The 15521-nt window shown below is 38.5% G+C and overlaps 1 protein-coding gene across 1 annotated transcript; it reads left to right on the forward strand.

The window, feature by feature from the left end:
• The first annotated feature begins 440 nt into the window (after nt 1–440).
• On the forward strand, nt 441–15054 carry pcyox1l (prenylcysteine oxidase 1 like). Its single transcript, XM_084138234.1, has 6 exons — nt 441–783; nt 895–1101; nt 1940–2114; nt 4803–5014; nt 6536–6676; nt 12055–15054. Exons 1-6 carry the CDS (start codon nt 690–692, stop codon nt 12714–12716), a joined length of 1491 nt encoding a protein of 496 aa, XP_083994360.1. The 5' UTR covers nt 441–689; the 3' UTR covers nt 12717–15054.
• Nucleotides 15055–15521: the final 467 nt, after the last annotated feature.

Consider the following 15521-nt stretch of genomic DNA (forward strand, 5'->3'; position numbering starts at 1 on the left):
ACAAACCATAACGACTTCCGCTTCTGAGAATCCTGGAAATGTAACATTTACCTGACAGATATCACCTGACTCCTGACTGAGACATCACACCTGTGAGAGCCCTCTTCACTGTAAATGGCAATTAAAAGTAATTTAGCGATCTTTTAGGCAGAAACGCTTTCTGTCTGTCAATCATACCGTAAAATGTCTTTGAAAGGCGGTGTTTTAAATATATGTCGTATGATTGAGGGGACTGGACGGTCTAAAACAGTCGCTGAAATCGCATATGGCATCTTTTAACTTCCAACAAAAACTAAATCTAACCAATAATTGGGTCCAAGAATCCCATTCCATCTTGATGCTTCAAAGCATCCCGGAAGAGAGAATGTTTCTCCTATTCCGATTGGTCAGACATTTATATCGCTCCGATTGGTCAGAAGAGAGTTTCTCTTGCTCTGATTGGTCAGAAGCGTGCGCATGAACGCCGATCATGCGTTCTTGTTGCCGGTGGACAGTAGCAGACATTTATGCGTATAGCTTTTAATCGACATTTATCAAAATCATCAGATATTTGCGTGTTAATTCCTTTTTTTCCTTTCTATTACAATGATGAGAAGAAATGCATAAAGGCTCATGCATTCATTTAACTGTTAGCTTGAATGCACGTGCATCCTCTGTTCATTTGAAGTAGTCTCGGGTCATAAACAAACATGCATCAGTCTCTGCTTGTTCTTCTTTCTTTTGTGCATGTATTGGCCGATTCGGATTTTGCAAAGCAAGATGGCGCTCCGCCTTCTAAAATAGGTAGGCCAAAAAGTGAATGATATTACAAATAAAGGTTTTTATGCTGCAGTCTGAACACTCGTGTTGTGTGTGTATGTGTATGTATGTGTGTGTGTGTGTATGTGTGTGTAGCTGTTGTTGGAGCCGGAATCGGAGGAACCGCAACAGCTCATTTCCTTAGGCAACATTTCGGGCCAGAAGTGAGAATTGATGTGTTTGAGAAAGGCTCAGTCGGTGGTCGACTGGCTACTGTGACCGTCAACCAGCAAGAGTACGAGTCCGGCGGATCCATCATCCATTCCCTCAACCTGCACATGCAAGACTTTGTCCAGCAACTGGGTTAGTTGTAGTCATGTTTGCTAAAATGTTGAATTTAGTTATTAGTGACTGAATTAGTTCTCCTCCTGAGAAAACACTTCTTCAGTTGCTCATACTTCGCGTAAGGGTTTTGTTTTTATTCATTCTGTTCTCAGCCCCACTTTATAGGTGTCTTTAACAACTATGCACTAACATTTAAATTAACCATTTGATGCAATGCAATTATTTTGTTCATACATGTTTTTACCTTGTACTTATTTAAAAAAAAAAAAAAAAAAAAACCTGCATGCATCTGTAATTTCACTGTTGACCCTTCCCTTACACCTTAACCCACCCTTATGAAACATGAAACCTGCCCCTCACATTACCGGTATCACACCTCAATAGCAGCACAAGTGTTTTGCAATACAATATGAACACACAATAAGTACACTGCACTTAAAGGGATAGTGAAAATTCTTGTGTTTTCTTGCTGCGTAACACAAGAATAAACCTCACTGGTTCTCGCACGTCAAGCGAACATGCTTGAGGTTCAGTTTACCACAACTGATGTGTGTGTTGATGAATGTTTAAATGTGAATAAAAGCCTAAATTCAAAATGTTCATCATAAAACGATCAAGTCTCTTTAGGAAATTTGGACTAAACCACTCAAAAGCGTCAATGGAGGGACAGAAATCTCTCAGATTTCATTTAAAATTTCTTCATTTGTGTTTCGGGTTTGGAACGACATAAGGGTGAGAAATTTTTGGTTGAATTAACACTTTAACATTTTTTTTTAATGCAAGTACAATGAAAGACGCATTATATAAAGCGTGAGGCTGTTCTCTTCAGTGCTCGTCTCATGTTACCCGTCCACAGGGCTGAAGTACCGTAAGAGCGTGGCTGGGAAAACAGCGGTGTTTAATGGAGAGGAGTTTATCCTGGAGGAGACGGACTGGTACCTGCTGGATCTGTTTCGCCTGTGGTGGCGCTATGGGATCAGCTTCATCCGCCTGCAGATGTGGGTGGAGGAGATCATGGAGAAGTTCATGAGGTGAGCGAAAGGGTAGAGGACATTAAAACCGCTTACTGACCGTTTATAATCTTTTAAATTTGCTTACGTTTAAAATTAAGCACACAATTCACTAGGGGTGTGACGGTTAGTATATAACCGTGAGACCGACGGTTATAGTTGAACACCGTCATTAGAACTCTATAACCGCCAAAACCGTGTTATTAAAATATTTTTTACAAACATTTTTTATCATAGAGAATGTTTAAATACTAATTAAAAACAATTGTTAACAGTCTGTGTCATTAATGGTCTACGTCGTTTCCAACTGTATTTGATTCTTTGCCAAGTAGCCTACCAACGCAAGTTTTGTTTTGTAAATCGTCAGACATGATTTTTACCACTTCATTAAGTTTTTCTTTGTAGAGAGCCTTTCTTTAAAGTGAATTTCGTTTTGTAAAAATTGTATCTTAATTTTAATAAATGTTTCATCAACCAATTGCATGTATTTAATAAATAAAAAGCAGATATAGCAGACAATATAATAACCGTGACATTGAGGCGCCAACGCACCGCGTTCACTTGTATTTTATTGTTAAAAGCCTTTCTTTAAAACGAATTTCGTTTTGTACAAATTGTATCTTAATTGTAATAAATGTATTTAATAAATAAAAATCAGATATAGCAGACAATATAATAACCGGCACTGGTGCGCCGCGTTCACTTGCATTGCATTGTGAACTAGAGCGCATCTCATCATAAATGAATGAAACTCAGCGTAGGCCTATGCCTCATACATTAGCAATATCTTTGCTGCATCCTTTCTAGAACAGACAAGGGCCCGCCCCCGACGGTTATGTTACGAACCGTCACATTTGACTCACGTCATAACCGTCATCACCAATTCTGAAACCGGCACACCCCTACAACTCACCCATTTACTCACACTCAAGTTGTTCCAAACCTGTATGAATTTCTTTCTTCTGCTGAACACAAAAGAAGATATTTTGAAGAATGTCGGTAACCAGACATTTGATGGCCACTGACTTCCATAGTATTTTTTTCCCCCAAATCTCTGCCTGTTAGAATAAAATTGTATAATTACCACCTGAAACTGAATAGCAATAGCAAGTGGTTTTGTCGTGCTGTGACGTAGGGCTGTTGCATTTTAAAGTGCCTCCATAATTATGTTTTGGTTGTCTCCTATAATACTTTTACATGCATCCAAGGTCAAAGAACACTTTATTTTCTCATAATATACATTGCAGCAACATAACCGAAGTTATGTTAAAAGATACCGAAATCCGTATCATGTCTCTCATGTAATTGCTCAATCAGTGTTTCAGCCGCAGAAAGACGTCAATAAAACAGCTTGTAAACAGTGTCACGTAAAATCACATTTACCTCAAAAAAAACATATTTAGTGACCATAACTCATTAGTCAACTCTAGAGAGGAGCATTTTGATAAATATATGCACTACATTACATATTCATTATGATTTTTAATGTTCTTCAATATTTAATGAATGTTTGAATAAATCTGTGAAGTTTTTATGACAGCCACCATTTTAAATGTTTATATTTTTTTTAAAAACTAACTGGAGTAGACATATGATTATGTAATAAAAAAAAATAAAAAAAACATCCCTTAATGTAATGTGTGTGTTTGTGTACAAATCAGTTAAAAAAAAATATGGTTAAATTACATTTTAGTAATCAAAAAACATAATTAATTAAATCTAATTACTTGAAATCATGAAACTTAGACAATTTAATAACAATTTATTAAAAGTTTAACAAAAATTACATGTTTAGGGCCTTATGAAATACGTTTTCTTTTCTCAAATTCCGTTTTCTTTTTTACTAAATTCTGTGTTTTCTGTTTTAAGTTTTCTGGATTCCATTTTAATTGTTTTAATAATTTTAATAATCAAAGTGCATGTCTAATTAATTCAATCCGGAACTCATAATTCATAATGTTTAAAAAATGTATTTCTATATAATGTTTTTTTGTTTTTTGTTTTTTCAGAAATTCTGTGTTGTGTATTTTAATTTTTCTGGCAACAGCTTTCTCTAAGATCTTAGCAATAAATGATAGATTTGAAATGGGTCTAAAATGAGACAAAAAATGTTTTGGTCTTTTCAATATCTGTCTCACCATGGCTTGTTTACACTGATCTGGAACAGAACCAGAGAGAAAGCGTTTGTTTACAGTCGATAGGAAACATGTCCCAACACTATTGAATATCTGTTTAAAAAATTGTGCAAATGTATAATTATGCAAATGTGTTACAAACCTACATCGGTTCATGCATGAAGTAAGACTGGAATGACTGACGACTCGTTTCAGGCAGTTCTTTCTTTTGGGACACAATAACTCCATTTATTGTGCACTTTGATCTTTTAAACTTTGCAGACCTTTTACAGTCACAAACAGCTTTATTACACACGGCATGAAACATAATATTCGAAAAAGCACAAAAGGGGCACTTAAAAAAAAGCATTTTGATTATGTCCTCAATAGGTAATTCTGAAAAAATGAAAAGAAAGAGGCACTTCTTGTCAAACCACTTCTTGTTGATGCATTCTCTACATACCTTCGATGATTTAACTGTAGTGTTGGGGAACCTTAAAATCTGCAGTTCTGTTCAGCTGAGTGACAAGTTTTTGTATTTGATTTTCATTTACCAAATGATCTGTCTCACCATCATCCTCTCTTTTCCTGTCAGGATCTATAAATACCAGGCCCATGGCTACGCCTTCAGTTCAGTGGAAGAGCTGCTGCATTCTCTGGGCGGTTCGGGCTTTATCAACATGACCCGCCGCTCTCTCTCCGAGTCTCTGCTAGAACTGGGCGTCTCGCAGCGCTTCATTGATGAGGTCATCGCCCCCATCATGAGGGTCAACTACGGCCAGAACATCAGCATCCCTGCGTTTGTCGGTATGCACAGCCGGAAACTGTATTTCTACACTCTTATGAGAATTATACTCTACTTTTCACTTTCTTTTAATTCTAAAAGTGATGAATAATAATCACATAATACATATTTGAAGCACAAAGTGTATATATACCTAGAGTATATAATAAACCTCAAACATTAAAGGGCTACAAGATCTTCTTATTAAAAATCTGAAAGTGTCTTGTAAAGTTTTTGCACCAAAAACATAAGCAATCTATTAAATATACACTACTATTCAAAAGTTTTGGGTACAGTATTATTATTATTTGAAAATGTAGCATTTTTAATGCATTAAATTGATCAAATGTGGCAGTAAAGACATTGTTACATTTCAAATGAGCTAATATTAATATATTAAGCAACAGTTTCAACATTAACATGTTCAGCTTTATCATCACAGGAATAAATGACATTTTAAAATGTACTCAAACACAAAACAGCCATTTTTAGCCCTTTGTGAACATAATAAAAAAACATTTAAAAAATATTTTGAAACATTGTACATTTTTATATAATAGTTTAATTAATTTTGTGACCATGTACGTTAATTTTTAAATGTTAAAAAATTAAACAAGTTGATTTCTTAATGTTGTTTTTGCTTAGTTAAAATGAATGGGTTTTGGACAGAGTTTTAAAAGTTTGACATCAAACTGTTTTACATCAAAGTTTTCATGATTTGGCACTTTTAATACCGGTAACACTTTATTTTAAGGTGCCATGGTTGCGTTACTACATGTACTTACTATTAGCCTGGATGCCAGCCGAACTTAGCCCCGCCCACAACATTTGAGGTCAGGAAGTTCGATCTGGACTTAATCCGTTGTGGAGCAACTATGCTCGACCCAGAGCTGTTCGGACCAATCAAATTGCCAGGGCGGGCTTTATACGATGATGGACGGATGATCAACTGTAATGTAATCATCCATGTCAGCAAAGAGCGCTTGGGTTGAATTCGTTTACAACAAAGATGACTGCCGCTGGAGAATTGAGATGTGTAGATTACGCCATCGCATCTGTTATAGAAGATATCAACAGCGCATAGATTTTAAAAGAGGAACAGAGAACCGCTCTCAAGGCATCTGTCGATTGGAAACATGAATGAAGAAAATACGTCACTTACTCCGTTACTCTGATTGGTTGTAGGTCTATCCAATAGAGTGCAGAGGCATTTTCTTTCCTGGTTCGGTTGAAACACGCCCCTTAATCACAGCCCAGTGGAGCAGATTCAGACTCATACTCTGACTAGAATCTGAGTATGACGACGTCAGGCTAACTTACTATAGTAATAACAGTAAATGATGCATAGTTAAGAGTAACTAACCCTAAACCAAACCCTAACTCAGCACTTATTTGAGTAAGTACAATGTAACTACATCACCTTAAAATAAAGTGTAACCTTTATATCTTATCAACAGTAGAAGAGAAAGTTCTAAATGATCCTAGAACAAAAGCATGTTGGTCATGAGATCACCTGTCCTGATGTGTGTGTTTCTCTGTGACAGGTGCCGTGTCTCTCGCCGGTGCACAGGCCAATCTCTGGGCCGTGGAGGGAGGAAACAAGCTGGTTTGCTCAGGACTGCTTCAACTAGCTAAAGCTAATCTCATCCAGAGTCCAGTTACAACCATTAGCCTACGATCAGCAGGTATTCCACATGAAAAAACAATCATGTTCATCTGGACCGCTAAAGGTGTGTTCACACTGACAGGCAAAAATACTGTTCTTTGATCTAAACTTGAATGTATGAAGAAAGCTTAGAAAATCACGTTTTTGTCAAAGACTTTGTCCGGATCGGATACAGAACGATAATCCAAACGTATATGGAAGTAGATCGAGTCCATGAACAGCCGTGAAGCTTCACAGTCCTGCACCTCTTCGTGGGTTTCGACATTTCATTCAGATTGTTTTGTGATACAGCGGCACGATTCTGGATAAAACGGAGATCACGATTCTCCCACAATTCTGAACTGACAGCTAAACAACATAACATGTCATTTACTAGAGGTTCTGACAACATGTTAATTGCTGCAGTCTGTTTAAAATGTTTAATTAATCTGAGTTAATTATTTAAAAACAAAACAAAAAAGCAGTTTGAATGAATGATTCAATGACTCGCTGATAAATGCTTCTTGTTTCAGTACTGGATGAATCAGCATTTTTGAACAAATCTCTTGAATGAATGATTCAATGACAAATACAATGGGCTGAATCCGAAATCGCCCCCTATACCCTCAAATAGGGCGTTATTTGAGGGGACAGCCATTATAGTGCTGTCCCAAACCATAGGGGACGTTATTGAGTGCACTTATTCAATCCCACAATGCACCGCAATAACGAGCGTACAGCCGATGTCTGGATTCGCTCACTCGTCACGTTTCTTTTAAAAGGTGATTTTGCTCTATTTTGATCTCTACCTTAGACATCAGTGTTTATATTCAAACTATAAACTTTTATTCTAGTACTTCTGTGAAAATATGAATTATTGTAACTCGTGTTGTCAAAGTACCGGTACTTGTGACGATACCAGCATTTCTGTAGTACCGGGTATATTCGGTACCCACTAATAGGAGCTGCTTTAAGTCACCTCCGTGTTTTTATCTAAGCGCGGGACTCCAGACTCCAGAAACTCTGCGGTTTCATTTACCTCACACACACACACACACACACACTGAAGCACGAGTTTTCAGTCTCTGCTGCCTCATGATATGATGATATGATGACATGATGAAATTCAGATGAGTCACTTCATGAGCATTTTACCGTTTAATTAGAGAAAAAACTATCGTCATATCATACACACACAGAAACTCAAAGGTCTTCACGGCAACCCGTCAAAATAAAGGTTTGGTTTAACTTGAAGAAATTGACAGAAATAATTAGGCTACTGTACAGCAGATTTAGCTACGTCTCCATGAGATTTTTTTTTTTATAAGCAATATTTACGTTTAAACAGCATGTAGCCTTTAATGCTTATATGTATTATTTACTTATGATTACCGTCATAAAGTAATTGAATTGAATTTAATATTTTTTTCAAATAGTTAAAGGTATAGTGGAGGATTTTCCCGAATTTTAGAAAAGAACCGCCCTCTCCACTTTTTGAAAAAATGCACATGCGCAACACTCTACCTGCTCCCGAGAGGGAACGCCTATTAAACGTGTGCACGAGAGAGCATGCACGAGCCCAGTTCTCCTCGTGCACGCTCTGTTTACAAGTTGCTGTCGGCATGGCTCATACAAGCCTACTTTCCAAAAGAAGATTTGCACTTTTTCCACTATGTCAGACTCAGAAACATTCATGCAAGACAAAATGTCAAATGCCCTTCCGTGTTTTATGAGTGAGGACTCAAGACATGATCTGCAATGGAGAAGTAGCTTGTTGCATTTGTGTAATAAATACTATGGTGAACACATTGGAATGATCAAAAATGAACACACAAGGTTTTAGAACATTTCAGCGTGATACCTTTTACCATTTGGTCATAAGGCTACTTTAGACAAATTGAGATGTTTACCGTGTCTGCGCGGTGTGTGACTTGTGCCAGGGCTAGCATCGCTAATCATAGCTTACATTAACTTTTACTAGCAGTGATTTTAAATGGATTTCTCCAAATAGCATGCCAAACTTTACCTGTCGAGTAGAAACTTCGCGACTGAGGCATCAGTGGGAAGCCCAACCTGTGCTTTTAGCGCACGCCAGCGTGTGGAATATTCTCCCAAAAACACATTCTTCAGAGGCCTTTCTCTTCTTGTCATACAATTCGTAGACACTTTTTCTCTTGCGACCCTCTGACATTTTGAAAAAACCCGGTGAGAACGGGCGAGCTTCAATGAATGGCTGGAACCGTAGCTCACCACACATATACACCTGAAAGTGCGCATGCACAGAAAGGACGAGCACGTACGACGGCCTTACGTAAACATATCACCAGAATGATTGACAATTAGGAGGACCAATAGTCTTGATGATCCACCCGGAAAAATAAAATCCTCTACTACACCTTTAAATAAAATAGAAAAATAGTTCCAACAGATTTTGCCGTGGTACCGAGAACCGTAAAATTTTAATGGTATCGGTACCGACTACTGGAATTTTGATACTGTGACATCCCTAATTGTAACACAGAAATTGCGATTCTGTGTGGTTGAAAAGACTGTGTGTGAAGCCGTTTCATACCTATACATGACCACTGCTCTCTCTGGATCAGCGGCAGCGCAAACACTGATTGGTTAGATTTAATAGACACAGAAGAATCATTTAACGACCAATCACGCAGCTCTATTTGGTGATCACGTTAGCTTACTTGTGCGTAAACAACTTCTATCCAGTGTTGCCAACTGTTTTCAAAGGAAAGTAGCTAAATCCTGCCCAAAATGTCGCTAGATGACGTCATGCGTCAATTAGCATATTCGTGACATCGCGTCATACTTGTGTGTCTTGTTTTCTCTTCTAATCCGTGCTCACATATGTCCAATAAAGCTGTTCTCATGTACATATTTTCTGTCAGGCATCAGAACGAATATGATGTTTGTCCAAAATGTCACTAGCACGAACTTTTAAGGGGCCAAAAAAGTCACTTCTTCTGGGTTACGCAGATCTTCTTCGATTTGTTTTTGGATCAGAAGATTCTGTACTATGGTCTAGGTTAATAACAACAACAGTGAAAACATGGATTGCCTGAAGTTTCTGTCAATGGCAGGAAAGTGGTTCATAAACGATGGAATATCTCGCCAATGGCAGGGGAAGCATTACGAATGTTTAAAGGGGTCATATAATGGTACATGCACTTTTACAAGTTGATTGTACTGAAATGTGTGTTGGCAGTGCCTGTACACAACCATCATATGATGATAAAAATCCATCCAGTGTTTTTTTTTTAATATCCTTATATGTTTTCCCCGTCTCGCCCCTCCCACGATTGTTAATTGACAGCAGCGTTTCAACACAGACCCGCCCTGAGCGAGCTGTCATCATAGTCCGCCATTGTTGATACGCTGGAGCAGAATGGCGTCTAAGCGATTGTGGTGTTCTGTTCTTGGGTGTAATAACGAACACAGCATCATTTTGATGTTCCTAAATCCGAACCGCTGAAGACGCAGTGGCTGAGTTTTGTTTTCGAAGGGAATATTCCTCATGTGCTTCAGCCCTGACAGTTGTACCTAACACTGCATAGATAACGTTACGCATCACGGACAAGCCTACATTTACCGAAAAAAAGTTTTTCATGACCATTAGCTGTAACATCAATCTGTCAATGAACTAACGTACATCAGTAAACACAGTGTTCGTATCTCACTACTCTACCCTGCCAGTACACACAAAGATAGATCAAAGTGACATTACGTTAACCAACCATTCAGAAACGTCCTGTTCGAGCCTTAATGGTCGAACTTCTTCGGGGCCGTCATCTTGTTCCGGGTCCGACTCCGGTTCAAATTGATACGGTTGCACAGATGTGTCCTCAGAGACTCCCGCTGCCATTCTTTCTCCAAAATATACCCTCAACTGTTGTCAAGGCAACACTCCACGTGTGTTGTCAAAACGCCCCACAGAACAGAGGGGCGGGGTGAGCAAAGCTCATTATCATTTAAAGACACATGCACGTAAACGGCGTGCTGAAAACAGAGTTGTTTTTGACCAGGTAAAATGAGTGTTTTCTTACAATACTAATGAGAATTTTTAATTAAAGTATATTACAAACTTTTCATTTAGACCCTAAAGAATCATATTAACTTGTACAAAAATGGCATTATATGACCCCTTTAAGAATTGTTTTTTCACATGGTTTTCTTCACTGTATCTGTGTGTGTTACAATGCAGCAGCGCATTAGTTTAGAACAGCGATTAACTGTCCTGTACAATCAGCTGTTTAAAACATTCACCGATCAGTTTTATAATGCCTGGATGGCTGCCAGTGTGAACGCACCTTAAAAATGTGGTGGTCTTTTCCACCTTATTCCTGACGACCTCACTGCGTGTTGAATTATGGGTGGCACTTCCGGTTTGGGGAACTTCCATTCAAAAAGGCTGAAACAAATCATTTCAGATCATAAGGTTGCCCTACAAATAAAGCTGATCCGTCAGTTTGACTGCATGAGCTGTCAATTTTATTTTCAGACATCATGAGAACAACGTTATACTTGGAGTTTTAACGTGACAGCTCTTTTCAGTCGCTGCTTTCTTTTCCTCGTGATTATTTTCTTTTTCCCCTTTGCAATCCGCTGTAAAAGTATGAAAAAGGACAACATTGACTGCACATTTGTGCTCTGTTCTCCCAGATTTAATTTAAGATATACAGGTGAAACTCTCAAAATTAGAATATTGTGCAAAAGTTCATTATTTCAGTAATTCAACTTAAAAGGTGAAACTAATATATAGACTCATTTCATGCAAAGTGAGATATTTCAAGCCTTTATGTGTTGTGGTTTACAGCTGATGAAAATCCCAAATTCAAAATCTCAGAAATTTTGAAAATGTTCATAAGCTGTAAGCCATAATCATTAGTTTCACCTTGTTGAAATAAATGAACTTTTGCACGATATTCTAATTTTTCGAGTTTCACCTGTATTTCATTAATAATTCACTGGAATGCACGAAGAATCTCTCGTTATGCTCCTCAAATCCTCACGTCTCTTTCCAGGTTTGTTTTCACAGGTAAATGCAATTTATTATCAGTCAAAATGACAGAAATCACTCTGAAATAGTATCACGTAATGCTGAAGTTAATGAACATTTTTGAGTAAGGCAACATAAGCTACATAATACAGATATATTACTACAAAGATATTTAACCCGTCTGTTGAAAGTACCTTGTTGATGCTTTTACACTTTTATATTTCCTTTTAATGGTTGAAGGGTGAGTAGATTAATGTCATCTCATTGTGACACTTTTTTTAACGTATTGCGTTCATAGAGCGAGCGTTTCACTGATCGTTTACAGCTTAACGGAAGTTACACCCATAATTCGGGCGTAGGAATAAGGTGGATCGAATAATAACTAAAACTGCAGTTTGTTTCCTCAGGAGATTACCACCAGTATGAGCTCACCTACGACTCTCAAAATGAAAAGACATCGGAGCTCTATGATATTGTAGTAGTTGCAACGCCTCTCCAACAAAATGTCAACTCCGGCATCTCATTCCAGGGCTTCGAGCCACAACTCCCAGAAATGACGGGCTCCTACCACCAAACCGTGGCCTCCATCATCCACGGCTACCTAAACTGCTCCTACTTCGGCTTCCCCGACCCAAAGCTTTTCCCATTTTCAAGCATCCTCACCACGGACACTCCCGGACTGGTCTTCAACAGCGCCGCCAGCGTGTGTCCCGTCAACATAAGCTCCGGCTTCCGCAGAAAACAGCCTCAGGAGGCCGGGGTTTACAAGGTGTTTTCCCCGGTTCCTCTGGGGAAGAGTGAGCTGAAGACCCTTTTTAAGTCCTATTACTCCGTGCAGGTCACGGATTGGTTGGCGTACCCTAGTTATGGAAGCACACAGGGTTTGCCGCCGGTGGAGCTGCACGATAACCTGTACTTCCTCAATGGAATCGAGTGGGCTGGAAGTGCGATGGAAATGAGCTCGGTGGCGGCTAAGAATATAGCACTGTTAGCATACCACCGCTGGAACAGACAACTGGAAATGATCGACCAGAAAGACCTCATGCACAAAGTGAAGACAGAATTGTGACATTCATCACATGTCGTTGTAAAGACACTATGGAATTTAACAAGGAGGATTAAACTTCCACAACAGCCACACAACACGGCGTATGTCTTGGTTTTACTATTTTGATGCTAAAACGGTTGCATGTTTGGCGAACACGAACAGCAGTGCGGTCTCGGGCTAATGTGTGGGACGTCTTTTGAAGATTTGAAGAGTAATTCTATATTTATGCATTTTTATGTTTGCTGAAGAAGTCTTATGCCCTATTCGGATGGGATTAGTTTTACAAGGGTTGATGGAGTAATAATGTAATTTTACCACAGGACAACTGTAATATTAATGGCCAGTTCTTACGGGATAAGAAATCTCAGTAAAACCAGCAGAAGTGGGAGGGGTAACTCGATTTACACACCGCCGTCACCCTTTTCTTTTCGTCATTTGCTTCCTATGTGACCCTGGACCACAAAACTGTGGGTCACATGGGTCAATTTTTTGACATTGAGATTTATACATCATCTGAAAGCTGAATAAATAAGCTTTCCATTGATGTATGGTTTGTTAGGATAGGACAATATTTGGTCGAGATACAACTATTTAATGAAAATCTAGAATCTGAGGGTGCAACAAAATCGAAACATTGAGAAAATCTCCTTTAAAGTTGTCCATTTATGTTTGCGATTGTGCCGCATTCACTCACAAAAATAAATGTTTTATATATTTACTGTAGGAAATTTACTTAATATCCTAATGATTTTTGGCATAAAAGAAAAATCGATAATTTTGACCCATACAATGTATTGTCGGCTATTGCCACAAATATACCCGTGCGACTCGAGACTGGTTTTGTGGTCCAGGGTCACATATCACGTGCGCAAACACATCTAATCTATATATATAACCTATATATAACAGTTAGGTCCAGTCGAATGATTTATTAATTAAATTCTTAAACCTAAAGCTAAAAGAAGTTCAAGTGCTTTCGATCTTCTTTCTGATCTGAATGGTGTGTGGAAAACACTTGAGTTTTGCCACAGATTTGGCCCACCGTGATTTTGCCAAGTAAGACATGTTCCTGGATCAACATATTTTGTTGATCCTGGAATAACATTCCTGTCCCAAAATTTAGTCCTTACCCTATCCCTACCCCTAAACCTAACCCTACCCATAACTTTTCCCTAAAATCAGAGGGAAATGAGAGGTGAATAACACTGATGTTAAAGCACCTCACCCTGGTTCTAACTGTACGTTCACACCGCCGCCCTGCCATCGACGCCGTAGAAAGATTCGGGGACGCTCTGACGTAGATTAGATTAGAATGCGTGATTTTTTTTTAAAACTTTATTTAAAGGGGCCGCAAAAACCGTAGCTGCAATTGGTCAAAATCATTATTATTTTGAGCAAATGAATTGCATTCCCGCTGAAAAAACAAGCGTTTTTAGTTCAAAGAAGTTCTAGCGCGAAAATGTTGCCTATAAATAGTGTTGCGCGGCTTTTTCTAATCAAACTGACAACACTATGGATGACAAGTCGTACAATAACGGGAAACCCGCAACAGAAATTATTAATTTTTCCTCCATTTTGCTTAGGAACTAATGTGGTCGGAGCCAAAGTTTACAAGATTGTGTTCTCTTGTATCCTCTCAGGCGGAGGACTTCTACATTCTGACTGGTTGCCGCCGAATCGCGTCATAGCTTATTACCATAAAGTTGACTTGATTTCAACTCTTCTCGCCGTCCAAGACGCGCCGCCCTCGCCGGAGCTCGCCGTCGGCTCTCATTGAAAATGAATGGCTTCCGGCCACTTTGACGCTCTCGCCGCCGGCGGTGTGAACGCACAGTAAGCCTAAACTTGACATAAACTGTAAACTTGTCCCTTGAATCTGATTGGTTGATTGGAAAGTGTGGTACTTGGTGAAATCACGTTCACCGCCTAGAACGCAACTGAATGCTTTTTCAAGCGTCTCCATACTTGAAAAACCACGGAAAACTACTTTTAAACAGGAAATGGAATATTTATGTACATATTTACAGCTTGTCTATTTAGATGGGATTAGCATTACCTGAGGACATTTTTCCAGACCTTTTTCCAGACGGTAAAAGTCGCAGTAATCTTTACTGGCTTGTCCGTAATGATCACTGAGATGCACATTCGGACAGGACTAAAATCACTGAGAAGCTCTGGTAATTATTACTTTACCCCACCTCTCCATGTTAAACTAATCCTGTCCGGATAGGGCTTTAGTTTCACAATTTGGTGTTTTACATGCTATGTATGTGTGAAGTCTTAGCAGGAATTAATCTTTAAAATCGATTTATAATGATAGCTTGACTTTCTCATTTCAATAAATGTTGGCTTGTGGTCATCTCATGTCCAGTGTGTTGAATAAGCATTCTGCGACTGCGTTTGGGATCTCCATGGTGCTGTAATATAAGTCAACTAAAGGAGAGTTTAATGTTAAGTTTATTGAGACAGAATACAAAACAAACCTTGACATCTAGAACACTTGATTTAGACAAATCTCACCAACAGTTTACATGAACAAAGCTAGACAAAAGACAATAGGCTATTTATGCACAAATACTAATGACTAATAAGAAACATCTGAACACAATAAACCAATGAGAAAACAGAACTGAGAAACGCATGACTAAAACATCCAATCAGAACATGGCATGGGAAGCACATGCTCCTTCCTGACAAACAGGAAATATGACTCTAAATCTTTACAAAATAAAAGACATGAAAACAAACTAAACAAAACATGACAGTTGCAAAACTGGTCTTGTAATGTATTTAATTATTTTTATTTATTTAAAAAAGAAGACTCTT

This window comes from Abramis brama (genome assembly GCF_963993115.1).
Source record: "Abramis brama genome assembly, chromosome: 15".
Lineage (NCBI taxonomy): Eukaryota > Metazoa > Chordata > Actinopteri > Cypriniformes > Leuciscidae > Abramis > Abramis brama.

Excerpts from the sequence above, each read along its gene's own strand:
- pcyox1l (XM_084138234.1), top strand. The coding sequence starts at position 690 with ATGCATCAGTCTCTGCTTGTTCTTCTTTCTTTTGTGCATGTATTGGCC. Across the intron at positions 1,102-1,939 it reads AGACTTTGTCCAGCAACTGG|GGCTGAAGTACCGTAAGAGC; the intron begins GTTAGTTGTAGT and ends ACCCGTCCACAG. Across the intron at positions 2,115-4,802 it reads ATCATGGAGAAGTTCATGAG|GATCTATAAATACCAGGCCC; the intron begins GTGAGCGAAAGG and ends TTTTCCTGTCAG.